General features: G+C 40.3%; 2 protein-coding genes across 2 annotated transcripts in view; one reads left to right on the top strand and one right to left on the bottom strand.

The window, feature by feature from the left end:
• Nucleotides 1–1,762: 1,762 nt before the first annotated feature.
• The window catches only part of LOC123758853 (AKT-interacting protein), a 98,974-nt gene continuing 87,927 nt past the window's right edge, over nt 1,763–12,809 (top strand). Inside the window, exon 1 of the mRNA XM_045743598.2 lies at nt 1,763–1,921. The gene's annotated coding sequence lies outside the window, so the exon portion shown is untranslated. The remainder of the gene's footprint in view (nt 1,922–12,809) is intronic.
• Nucleotides 8,756–12,037, bottom strand: LOC138370241 (ribosome-binding protein 1-like). Its single transcript, XM_069334245.1, has 3 exons — nt 12,009–12,037; nt 9,277–10,446; nt 8,756–8,855 (listed from the first exon to the last, which is right to left on the bottom strand). Exons 1-3 carry the CDS (start codon nt 12,035–12,037, stop codon nt 8,756–8,758), a joined length of 1,299 nt encoding a protein of 432 aa, XP_069190346.1.

Genomic DNA, 12,809 nt, shown 5'->3' with positions numbered 1-12,809 from the left:
AAGGTGGTGGAGGCCCAAATCGGAATTACACACTGATTTTAATGCAGATATGTTCATGTGATTATCATTATATAAACATGTTAAGGCAAGAAAGCCTTTTTATTCATTAAATTGTAAAAGGACTTATTAAAACACCTAACTTACATATTATTTGAAGACATGCGGTAATTATATGATCATGTGCCATCTATTTATTCATATTCTTAATTTATTATAATCTTTATTCTATTGTCTCGTTTTTGGTCAATTTATTGTCTTGGAAGACGAAAACTGATGAAGCCATCAGGGTGATGCTTCCAGAGGGCGATTGATTGGGTTACTTTACTTTACTTTTATTTTACCAAAGGATACCTGATCAACCAGGCTGTGACTCATACGTCAGGCTGCGAGCAGCCGCGTCCAACAGCCTGGTTGATCAGTCCAGCAACCAGGAGGCCTGGCGACGACCGGGCCGCGGGGACGCTAAGCCCCGGAAGCTCCTCAAGGTAACCTCAAGGTAAGGTAAGGTAAGGTACTTTACGAGATCAGCAGCGAACACAAGCCAGCGCATATATATGTACGAAAAGGTTTGTGTATACAAAAGTATTAGAGGTTTTTGTGTACCGAACCGACGTTATCCAAAACGGATATATACAGATCGACCTGTCCCTGGGAGAGGCCACTAGAGTGTTAGTGGTCCTCAGGTAAATTCAGTTAAATATAGTACATTTATGTGCTATGCTAAGCTTAGTAATATTTAAGTTTGGTTTTTAGTTTTTTTCTGAACTCAAATTAATAGTACAAATTATTATTAATTACAAAAAACTAAGTATTAATTAATATATAATTTATTATAAAACAGTGGTTTAATAATAAATATGTAGTGATGGTATGTCCATCACTACATATTGGTACTTTCGACCGATACAGTTACTATAAGTACTATCATTTCAGGAGGATGGTTTGTATAAGCCTACCGTAGTAGTAGGCTTATATATAACTTTTGAGAGGAAGTTTTGAGTGTGGGAGCTTCAGTGATTTGTGATGGTGTAGGTGAATGGGCTCATTTGTTATGCACTCCATACCTATTATGAGTGCGATAGTGGACCCTATACCCATTACGAGTTAATAGTGGAATCCATACCCATTATGAGTGATAGTGAACCCTATACCCATTATGAGTGTGATAGTGGACCCTATATCCATTATGAGTGCGATAGTGAACCCTATACCAATTATGAGTGCGTTAGTGGACCCTATACCAATTATGAGTGCGATAGTGTACCCATACCCATTATGAGTGTGATAGTGAACCCTATACCAATTATGAGTGCGATAGTGGACCCTATATCCATTATGAGTGCGATAGTGTACTCTATACCCATTATGAGTGCGGTAGTGGACCCTATACCCAATATGAGTGCGATAGTGGACCCTATACCCAATATGCGTTAATAGTGGACCCCATAACCATAATGAGTGCGATAGTGGACGCCATACCCATTATGAGTGCAATAGTGGACCCCATTCCCATTATATATACACAGGCTGCCTGACCCCAACAAAACGACTAACATTTTAGATACCGAAGTGCTAGAGAAATCATCGTATCACAAGAGTTCCAGGAAATGACACATGAAATAACACACAAATCCTGCTGCAGTCAACCTACATCGTACCTTAAGAGAATCATCAGAGCCTAACGGTGATATAAAACACAAACCAAGTGATAAGATAATGCAGGAAAGGCATAATAAATGTGGTAAATAAGAGTAGGAGGAAACTCAAGTAGTCCTGAAGGTAGAGACGTCAACAATAACAAAGCGAGTTCCTCCTCCCACTAGTGTCAAGGTGGCCGAGGTGGGTACAGGTGTTACGCTCCTGGGAGACCTTCCTCTACCTCGTGGACCTCTCCTCCTTCCTCTCACTCCAATTTACAAAGGTACAAAACCCCTAAAATGGGGTAGAGTGCATGCATGTACTCTATCACACTCTGGTGCCAAGTTCCTGCCTGGGGAGGATTCTTCTTCTTAAACATTACTTTCAGGAATATCGTTTTCTTTGTGCTTATATGAAGCAAATACTTGAGTTTAAACTGCACATATTTACAGCATTTTTTCTTTTACTTGCTAGTATAATATCGCACAATTTAGTTTCTGTGGAGTATTCACTAAAATAAACTTTTGAGAGGAAGTTCTGAGTGAGAGATCTGTGATGGTGTGGGTGAATGGGCTCATTTGTTATGCACTCCATACCCATTCCAAGTGCGATGGTGGATCCCCATACCCATCCCGAGTACGATAGTGGACCCCCATACCCATCCCGAGTATGATAGTGGACCCCCATACCCATCCCGAGTACGATAGTGGACCCCCATACCCATCCCCGAGTGTGATAGTGGACCCCCATACCCATCCCGAGTGTGATAGTGGACCCCCCATACCTATCCCGAGTGTGATAGTGGACCCCCATACCCGTTCCAAGTGCGATAGTGGACCCCCATACCCATCCCGAGTGTGATAGTGGACCCCCATACCCATCCCGAGTGTGATAGTGGACCCCCATACCCATCCCGAGTGCGATGGTGGACACCCATACCGAGTGCCCCATACCCATTCTGAGTGCAATGGTGGACCTCCATACCCATCCCAAGTGCAATAGTGGACCCCCATACCCATCACGAGTGCGATAGTGGACTCCCATAGCCGTTCCAAGTGCAATGGTGGACCCCCATACCCATCCCGAGTGCAATGGTGGACCCCCATACCCATCCCGAGTGCAATGGTGGACCCCCATACCCGTCCCAAGTGCAATAGTGGACCCCCATACCCATCACGAGTGCGATAGTGGACTCCCATAGCCATCCTGAGTATGATAGTGGACCCCATATTCATCCCGAGGGCAGTGGTGGACCCCCATACCCATCTCGAGTATGATAGTGGACTTCCATACCCATCCCGAGTGCGATAGTGGACCCCCATACCCATCCCGAGGGCAGTGGTGGATCTTATACCCCATCCAGTGGGTGATAGATCTCAAACCATCCCATGGGGCCCCATACCCACCCTGTGGGAGGTAGTGGAGTACAGCATAAGTATTACAGGTCACTTCATACATGAAATTATTGATATTCAGATTTCAACACCAAGCCAAACTCAGCCTGTGAGATGTATATTGTGTAGTGAGTGTGTATAACACAGATAATTAACACCACATAAAGCTTTAGAAGGGCAGTCCCCATGGCACAATGGTAAAGCACTTGCCCGACACTTCACAAGCACTTTGGCCTGGGTTCGCATCCTGGCCTTGGAGGATTGACTGGGCACTAATCCTTAACTGTAACCTTTGTTCACCCAGCAGTGAATGGGTACCTGGTGGTTAAACAGTTTGGGGTTTGTATTTCGGGGAAAAAATTAGGATTAAGGACTTGCCCGAAATGCTATGCTTGCTAGTGGGTTTACAAGAATGTAAGAATTCTTCTACTGTATATATAAATAAAAAAAAGTGAGGCTTTATCAATGAAGTTCCTGTTTGATATAGTTGATCTTCAATCAAAAGTAGTATGCAAAAAAAAGTAGCCCTAGAAAATCGAGGAAATTTCATGAATCACTTGCCAAAATAGTGTGCAGCTAAATTTGGTTTAAAAGTGCAAATTTAAGTAAGGTGGGCAATGTATGCAAAAACCTCTTTACTTGTCAAATGTATGTACTAAGTATGCAAGTCACCAATATATAGATTAATTATTTCTGTTTATTCTACTATTGCCGATATGTGGCCTTACAATAGTCCCAGAGTAGAACAGAAATGGTTGAGAATATTTTCCTTTCATCTGAAGCAGTACAGTACAGTAAATAGGCACCCAGGAGTTAGGGAACTGTTGTGGGGGTTGCACCCTGGGGAGGGTCAGTAATTTGACCTTGAGTGGGACCTCAATATAAGACTAACTTTTGTTATATATAAAGAGGGTCCTGGAAGTACAGTCGGGTTTGTTCTCGATGCACAATCAAGAATTCCAGGTTTGAATCCCGGGTGGAACAGAAATGGTTGGGCACATTTCCTTTCACCTAATGCCTTTGTTCACCTAGCAGAGAGTAGGTATTCTGAAGTTAGCTTGTTGTGGGGTTGCATCATGGGTGAGGTCAGTAATTAGAACTTTGACCTTGATAAAAGCCAAACATGTATGAATACACTCTGGCTGCCTGTCCCCCAACATGGTGAATTAAATGTAGGATAGGAAACGGGAGATGCTTTTTCACCCATAGGGTTACAAACCCATGGCACTCACTACCTACCTACCATAGCTGTAAATACCAAAACATTGATAAAATAAATGTTGTATAAAATCATGAGGACAAATGAGGGGGGAGCTTTGACAAGCCACTGGCTTACTGTCCTTGTTCAGACCATGAGTGAGATGGTGGCCCTCAGGTAAATTCAGTCTTGACTCTTTAATGTGGTGTCTAACTCTTTAGGATGCCTCAATAAATAAACAATAAAACACAATAATGGTAAACAAAAAATATATAGTATTTCTTATTTACAGTGTTGGAGTAATTGAGACAGTATTAGAGAACACTGCAGGCTGTATGGTCAGGTTGGAGGCAGTTCATTATTGTGGTCATTGCTTTAAGTTATATTGAGGCTGGTGTGAGAAGTGACAATGTTGACTTGCTTTGGAACCGATTTGACTAGGCAGTCCAATGCCCTATCTCAAAAAACATACTTGAACAATGCTGTTTCCAGCTTTGCCAGGAAATGACAGGTTGGATTTGGGCAAGGTGTGGACATGGTTAAGAGGCTGCCGTTAATGTGAATGTAGGGGGGTACACCTGTGTGTGAGGTAAATGTTTTATCCATTAAATTAAATCATGACACAACTACTGTACTGTATTACAGTAAATGAAACTGTTGAATAGGATATGTTGACTGATAAGTAGAACTTACAAAAAAAAGGCTATTTTGCATAGCTACTCAGTCTTGGAGTGGTTTATGGCAAGATGTCTTACATTCTCACAATGTTGAATTTGAAACTTTGAATAGAACCAAGAGTGTGCTTTAGAAGAATTGGGTACCTACCTGCAGAGTGCAAAATATGTTAAAACAGGTTGAAAGGAGAGACCTAGAAGCACAATTCATTCAGTTCATGCATCCATCAAGCAAGATGGATGGGGGAGTAATGGGAGGGAAAGTGGGCTTGCAGAAAATAGGGCAAGAATGGGTTGGTGCAGATGTGGTTGAGTAGATGGATGGTTAGGATTGTTTAATTGGAGCAAGAGTACTCGCTTAATTGTACTTCACATGGGCTTAACTTTGGCTCTTTGATCACGCCTCTCGGCTTTCAATCAACGGGTAATTGTCAAAGTGTAGTTACAGGGCGAGAGCTATGCTCGTGGTATCCTATTGTTCAACTAATCTTCGTCATATGATGCCTCGAAACTACAGATTAGTATTGGCATTCAGACTTCTCACTTGTACCATCTTACTCTGCTAAATTTTTTTTTTTTTTTTTTTTTTAGGCATATTTGTTAACTATGACCTCTTCCTGATGCAGGTTTAAAAAAATTTCCTTGTCTATTTTCCTGTTACTATTTTATATGTAGTGGTCATATTTCCTCTTTTTCTTTCTATTTGCTTAGGCATATTTAACACCTTTAGCATCTTTTAACTCTGTTCTTAAAACCATTTAATAGCATGTCTTGGCACCTTCTCTAGTTTATTGACGTACTTCTTGAGGTATGCGAACCATAAAACTGATAATTCCAATGGTCTCAAATGTTGAGCAATTTATTTAATATTTCACCATTCTTGTACTGTACATTATTTGAAAGCAATTCAGAAGTTTGAAAGCATAGCATAGGCTCTTCTCATAATGCCCAAAATAATACAGTATTAATAATAATAATTATATTTAAAAAATATAGTATTGATTGTAGTACTGTAGTTGTAGTGATTCCAGTAGTGATCGAATAGTTGTTTCATAAAATGCATATTTAATAAACCAACTAGCATGCAAAGCATTTTGGGCATAATTTTAAATTGGATATATGGTACAGTACTGTATTATTGATTGATTTAATGAGGTAAACAATATAGTATTAAAGAATTAAACCAATACTGTATATAAATTGTTAAAGAAAATAGCAAATGGTATTCAACATTTAGGTGATAATGATAAATTGCATAGATTTTACAGTATTTAAAATTTACAATAATAGCAAAACAAACAAATTATTTATTTTGGAGGAGGAAATGCAAATGAAATTTATTACATGTTAGATATTTATTAGTTTTTATTTTACACTGTTTGAGTGGAGTACAGGCCTGTCTCATTTGGGAGGTTATTCCATAGTTTGGCACCTTTGATGTGCACATCATTTCTGTTTTGGTTTAGTATCTTTAGGAATATCAGACATTTTTGTCATGTGGTGTCCATGGGTTCTGTTACAGCCTTCTTGAAAGTGTTTGCTGTCAGGATAAGCATTGTGGTTCAGAGTTTTATAGATACAGAGTACAGTACACTTAAGTGTGTGTAAATTGACTATATTTAACATTCTGGGATTGCAGTAAGGGTGCTGAGTGATGTCTGTGATTGGAGTTTGTTATTGTTATGATTGAAGATTTATGTTAAATACTGTAATGGCTTGAGTAATTTTGGGTTATAGATCCCCAAGCAATGATACTGTAAATGAGATAATGATAGATGATTTAGATTACTGTATCCAAGCATGGAGACCTCATCTTCAGAAGGATATACTGTAGCTGCTCTGGAGAAAGTGCAACATCGGGCAACAAAAATCATTCCAGAGCTAGGACAACTTGTATATCGGGAACGGTTCAGGGCCACAGGGCTAACACTGCAAACCAGGCATGACAGGAGTAATCTTATTGAAGCTTTTAAAATACTGAACGATTTGGAGGATGTTGATCTGGAAAATTTCTTCAAAAGGTCAGAGGTAACACAAACAAGGAGCAATGGTGTCAAGCTCAACAAGCCACAATGTAGGACTGAGAACAAAAGATGCTATTTCACCCATAGGGTACCCACCAAAGCTGTAAATGTCAAAACTGTTCTTTTAAAGTACAGCTGGAAAAAAGATCATTGAGGCAAATGGGGGAGGGACCTTTAACAGTCTGCTGGCTTCTTGTCCTCGTCAAGGTCACTAGTTAGTGGCTCTCAGGTAAACTAGATGAGTGAATAAGTGTTACTTAGGTAGTGAGGTACAGATCTTTCCTGATTCTTCTTAACTAGTCTACTCCAACCTCAGCCACCAAATCTGTGTAGTTTCGTTCCATGCACTATTCCTCTGCTAGATCACTTTCACAATACATTCTGTACTGTGTATACACAGCATACCTCACTTCCACTATCCTCTTCCCCAATACTGAGTCAGTGTTGTTGCATAGTTGCATGCAGAGGAACACAACAGATAATGGGGTCAGGCAAGATATGGGATACTCACAGAAGCAAAAAGTGTGTGAGAGGAACTTAACCATATGTTCAAAGTCTACAAAACCTAACCAGACTGGAGATTGTCCAGAAGCAAAATTAGGTAGTACAATATAATAGTCATCAAAGTGGAGATCAATAACACATGCAGGAACTAAAGGTAGCAAAAGCAGTAGGGCCAGCCAGGGGAGATATCAGGACTGCAGAAGGAAGCTTCAATGGTACTGTTGCTGAATAGACTTAAGAACTCTGGGAATCTGGAAAAGGCAAATGTCCCAGTTGTCAAGAAATGGAACAGACAGGAAAGCCTAAACTATTAGATTCATTTCTAACATATTCCTTGCAAAATACTGTACAAGAGAAAGTAACACAAAAAAGAATAGTTGAACACCTGGAGAAGATAAATTTTATATTGGAGGACAAACCGTTTCAAATGGACGAGTTGTGGCTGACAAACTGTGTGGAGTTTTAATGACATGGTCACAAAAATTTGACATGCAGATTGTTACATGTGATTACATGTGACTTACATGTGACATGTGATTGTTGTTGTGGCTGACAAACTGTGTGGAGTTTTAATGACATGGTCACAAAAGTTTGACATGCAAAAAAAAGGCTGCAAAAATTTTATTTGCCTGTTCAAAAATTATTAGCTTTTTGTGGGAAATGGTATCTAGTGTAGATGATGCAGAGACAAGTTGTGATATTTAAAAACACTGAACTATATAAGAAAGTACCTGAGGGGCAGAAAACAAAGGGTCTCAACGAGGAAGGATCAGAAAGGATGTAAATCTGGAAGGATGTGGCAAACAATTTCTTGCAAGGGTAGGTCTTAGATCTGTTCTTAATTTGTGCACCTTACCTAGTGAAGTGAACCCATGTGTCATTGCAGAAAACGTAAAGCTGATGACAAAAGTACTGTATTGAATATAAAAAAAAATAGAGGATTTAAATGCATTGCGAGAAAACCTTGATAAACATAGTTTGCAGACAGATGACCATTTACCTAAACTTACCTGAGAGTAACTTACTAGTGGCCTTGATGAGGTCAGGAAGCCAGCAGCTTGTCAAAGGTCTCCTCCATTTGTCTTGATTTTTTAAAGCTGGATATTAAAATTCAGCAGTGTTTTGGCACTTACGGCTTTGGTGGGTAAGCTATTCCATGGGTTTATAACCCATGGATTATAAAAAACATCTATTTCCTGTCTTTCATTGGGGCTTGAGCTTGAAACAGTTGCTCCTTGTTTGTACTGAATTTGACCTTAAGATGTCTGAATCAATATCCTCAAAATTTTTCAGTATCTTAAAGTTTCGATGACAACTGCACTGTCATGTCTGGTTTGCAGTGTTAACCCTGAGGCCATCAACTATTCCTGGTATGGGAGTTCGTTGCCCGGTGTTGAACTTTCTCCAAAGCAGCTGTGTCTTTCTGAACATGAGATCTCCATACTTGGATACAATAAGTCAAATGTGGGGGGCACCTGAGATTTATACAGTTGAATAACTACTGTACCTTCTTTCCCTTAAACGCAAAAGTTCGCTTTATTATTCCTAGGGTTTGCCACTTTTTTTTTTTGGGGGGGGGGAGGGGCAATTGCCACGTTTTGTTGTGGTTGTTGGATGTTTGCCCCACTTTTGTTGTTGTGGTTGTTGGGTGTTTATCCAATTTTGTTGTGGTTGTTGGGTGTTTATCCACTCTTGTTGTGGTTGTTGGGTGTTTATCCAATTTTGTTGTGGTTGTTGGGTGTTTATCCAATTTTGTTGTGGTTGTTGGGTGTTTATCCAATTTTGTTGTGGTTGTTGGGTGTTTATCCACTTTTGTTGTTGTGGTTGTTGGGTGTTTGACCCACTTTGTTGTGATTGTTGGGCGTTTGACCCACTTTGTTGTGACTGTTGGGCGTTTGACCCACTTTGTTGTGACTGTTGGGCGTTTGACCCACTTTTGTTGTGACTGTTGGGCGTTTGACCCACTTTTGTTGTGACTGTTGGGCGTTTGACCCACTTTTGTTGTGACTGTTGGGCGTTTGGCCCACTTTTGTTGTGACTGTTGGGCGTTTGGCCCACTTTTGTTGTGACTGTTGGGCGTTTGGCCCACTTTTGTTGTGACTGTTGGGCGTTTGGCCCACTTTTGTTGTGACTGTTGGGCGTTTGGCCCACTTTTGTTGTGACTGTTGGGCGTTTGGCCCACTTTTGTTGTGGTTGTTGGGTGTTTATCCAATTTTGTTGTGGTTGTTGGGTGTTTATCCAATTTTGTTGTGGTTGTTGGGTGTTTATCCAATTTTGTTGTGGTTGTTGGGTGTTTATCCACTTTTGTTGTTGTGGTTGTTGGGTGTTTGACCCACTTTGTTGTGATTGTTGGGCGTTTGACCCACTTTGTTGTGACTGTTGGGCGTTTGACCCACTTTGTTGTGACTGTTGGGCGTTTGACCCACTTTTGTTGTGACTGTTGGGCGTTTGACCCACTTTTGTTGTGACTGTTGGGCGTTTGACCCACTTTTGTTGTGACTGTTGGGCGTTTGGCCCACTTTTGTTGTGACTGTTGGGCGTTTGGCCCACTTTTGTTGTGACTGTTGGGCGTTTGGCCCACTTTTGTTGTGACTGTTGGGCGTTTGGCCCACTTTTGTTGTGACTGTTGGGCGTTTGGCCCACTTTTGTTGTGACTGTTGGGCGTTTGGCCCACTTTTGTTGTGACTGTTGGGCGTTTGGCCCACTTTTGTTGTGACTGTTGGGCGTTTGGCCCACTTTTGTTGTGACTGTTGGGCGTTTGGCCCACTTTTGTTGTGACTGTTGGGCGTTTGGCCCACTTTTGTTGTGACTGTTGGGCGTTTGGCCCACTTTTGTTGTGACTGTTGGGCGTTTGGCCCACTTTTGTTGTGACTGTTGGGCGTTTGGCCCACTTTTGTTGTGACTGTTGGGCGTTTGGCCCACTTTTGTTGTGACTGTTGGGCGTTTGGCCCACTTTTGTTGTGACTGTTGGGCGTTTGGCCCACTTTTGTTGTGACTGTTGGGCGTTTGGCCCACTTTTTCAGAGCACACGGTTATAATAATAATAATAATCCAGGAATTCTTAAATAATTCAGGTTCTTAACCATTTTCACGATTATAGAACCCCAATGGATTAATAGAACCTCAATATGTACCAACATCACCTTAGCTAGACTGCCGAGATCACCACCACCACCAGTATGACTTTAAAGTACTGTATGTGAACAGCTTGGTTTTACTGTACATATGCATTGCTGGGAACGGAATACTTGAAATAAATTAAAAAATATTATAGAAACGCAGCAAATCACGAATTCACAACAAACTACAACTAGTGACATTTTTCTAAAGTTGTTCAGTGACCGAATCCTATGCACTTGATATTTGGCTTTTGGACCAACAAAGGGGTTATGGATACCCCCTCTGGGTTAAGACCCCCTTTGTTAGATGGACGAATTATGTCCATGTAGTGTAGTGAAGCTTAACACTTCACTACAATGTTGTGCTCTCATTAATTACACAGGACGACGAAATCTGTATTTCGCGGTATAAAACGTTATTTGCCGTATGCAATAAAACTTAATATTTAATTTAATACTGGTCACTGATCCATCTCGAGTTAGATAATATTCGACGGATCAAAAGATCCGTCTTGGTTATCAACATTTGTTACTTGTTTTCAAAGATGTTTATAATTGACACACATTGACATATATTTGCAAGTTCTCATGCTGCTCAAATCTAGTCCCGCTTTGGTGTAATTTAAGTAATTGTATGTAATTACAATTTCTCCAATTACAATAACGCAAATTAATTGGCGTCACTACATTTAAGTAATGCAGTAGCTATATGGATTTTTTAATGTCTAATGTAGTTTTAATGCCTGTCGACGTTTAATTGATAATGAGAATACAAAGTGCAGTTGTGGGTTGTCCAGAATCACCAAGCAACGCATTTGACGTCAGACGATAATTCGAGGTTGTCAGTGTATCTGTTTACATTGCCACAGTCTGACAATTTGTTTTAAATTTGTATTGTTTTGATTATATCATACCATTTATTAACATATTTGTTGATAAAACTAATATACACTTTTGCCTTATTGGAGTAATTCAGTTGGGTTTTGTTCCCTGCTACACAGGATAAAGGATCATGCATAAGATTAGATTAGATAATGTTCATTCGGGTAAAAAGTACATACATTCAAAATTAGTTGCAAACATATTGTTGGATTTCTTGATAGAGCTAATACATACTATGCCTTAAAGCCACTAATACGCACTGCGTTTCGGGCAACATAGAACAGCAAGTCTAAATGTGGTGCTGTTATCTTGTGGAGTGGGTATAATCTGTGACGCGGATTATTCTCTTGTTAATATAACGGGTTTATTGATAGCTGGTGGAGAGGGTTAGCGTAGGGACGGGAGGATGGGAAGCGTTGGCCCAAACTGCGGTCCTCGACGAGATGAAAAGGCAAAGATAAGAATTTCTTGGACATTATTTTGTATACATCGCTTGCCATTTACAGTGGCAAACTATGGTTTGCCAATGTAAATGGCAAACCAATGCCATTTACCAATTGGTAAATTGAATTTACCAATTTGCCAATGTAAAATGTTTCTCCATAGTCCACACTATGGACTTTCATAATCCATAGTCCTAACACCTGCTTGTGTGAGGCAGGATTTTCAACGTTGAAAATACTGACAACCAAGCACATAGCTCATCTACAGGTGGACGACCAAGTACAGTCTCTCCTATAGCCTTGGTGAATGAAATTGAATGCCCGTTTGATTTGTTTAGTTGCGACCTTATTTATATGGAAGTAAGCGAGAAAACCACATTCAAATATGAGCTCATGGCTGTCTTGTATTTTCCAGTGTGGTTTTTCCCGCATACTTTGAAAAAGGTTTTCATGTTCGTTATCGCATACTGCAATAAATATATATTTTTAGTTCGCAGTGGTGCGGTTTGTCGTGGGAGTGTTTGTGCAGCATTTACATTACTTCAAATTTCAAACGATGAAATATATTTAAAGTGAAATAATCTTTTGCATTACTAATTACATAATGTAACAAGTAAATATTACACGTACAAGGTGGATAATAGTTTGTTTAGGCTTGAGGCTCTGTTTGTGGCCTCGATATGTTAATTTGGCGAGGCGAGGGAGCCCGTTATCGCCAGCGTCCCCAACGTCAGGAAACTAACGTACTAAAGTGCCTTATCTTAGCCTACCAGAGGACCACCAACGGAAAACGGGACATTAACAGTTTCGCTAGCCGGTACCATTATCTTGTAGGACAGTTTTTGGCCTTGGGTAAAATAAGCGTCAAAATGTGACGTGGTGTTAGGACGACGACTTGAGACTGTGAAGATGCTACAAATAGAACAATCAGTT

This window comes from Procambarus clarkii, chromosome 31 (genome assembly GCF_040958095.1).
Source record: "Procambarus clarkii isolate CNS0578487 chromosome 31, FALCON_Pclarkii_2.0, whole genome shotgun sequence".
Classification (NCBI taxonomy): domain Eukaryota; kingdom Metazoa; phylum Arthropoda; class Malacostraca; order Decapoda; family Cambaridae; genus Procambarus; species Procambarus clarkii.
The sequence above is the reverse complement of the archived record's forward strand: the minus strand, read 5'-3'. Positions and strand labels throughout refer to the sequence as shown.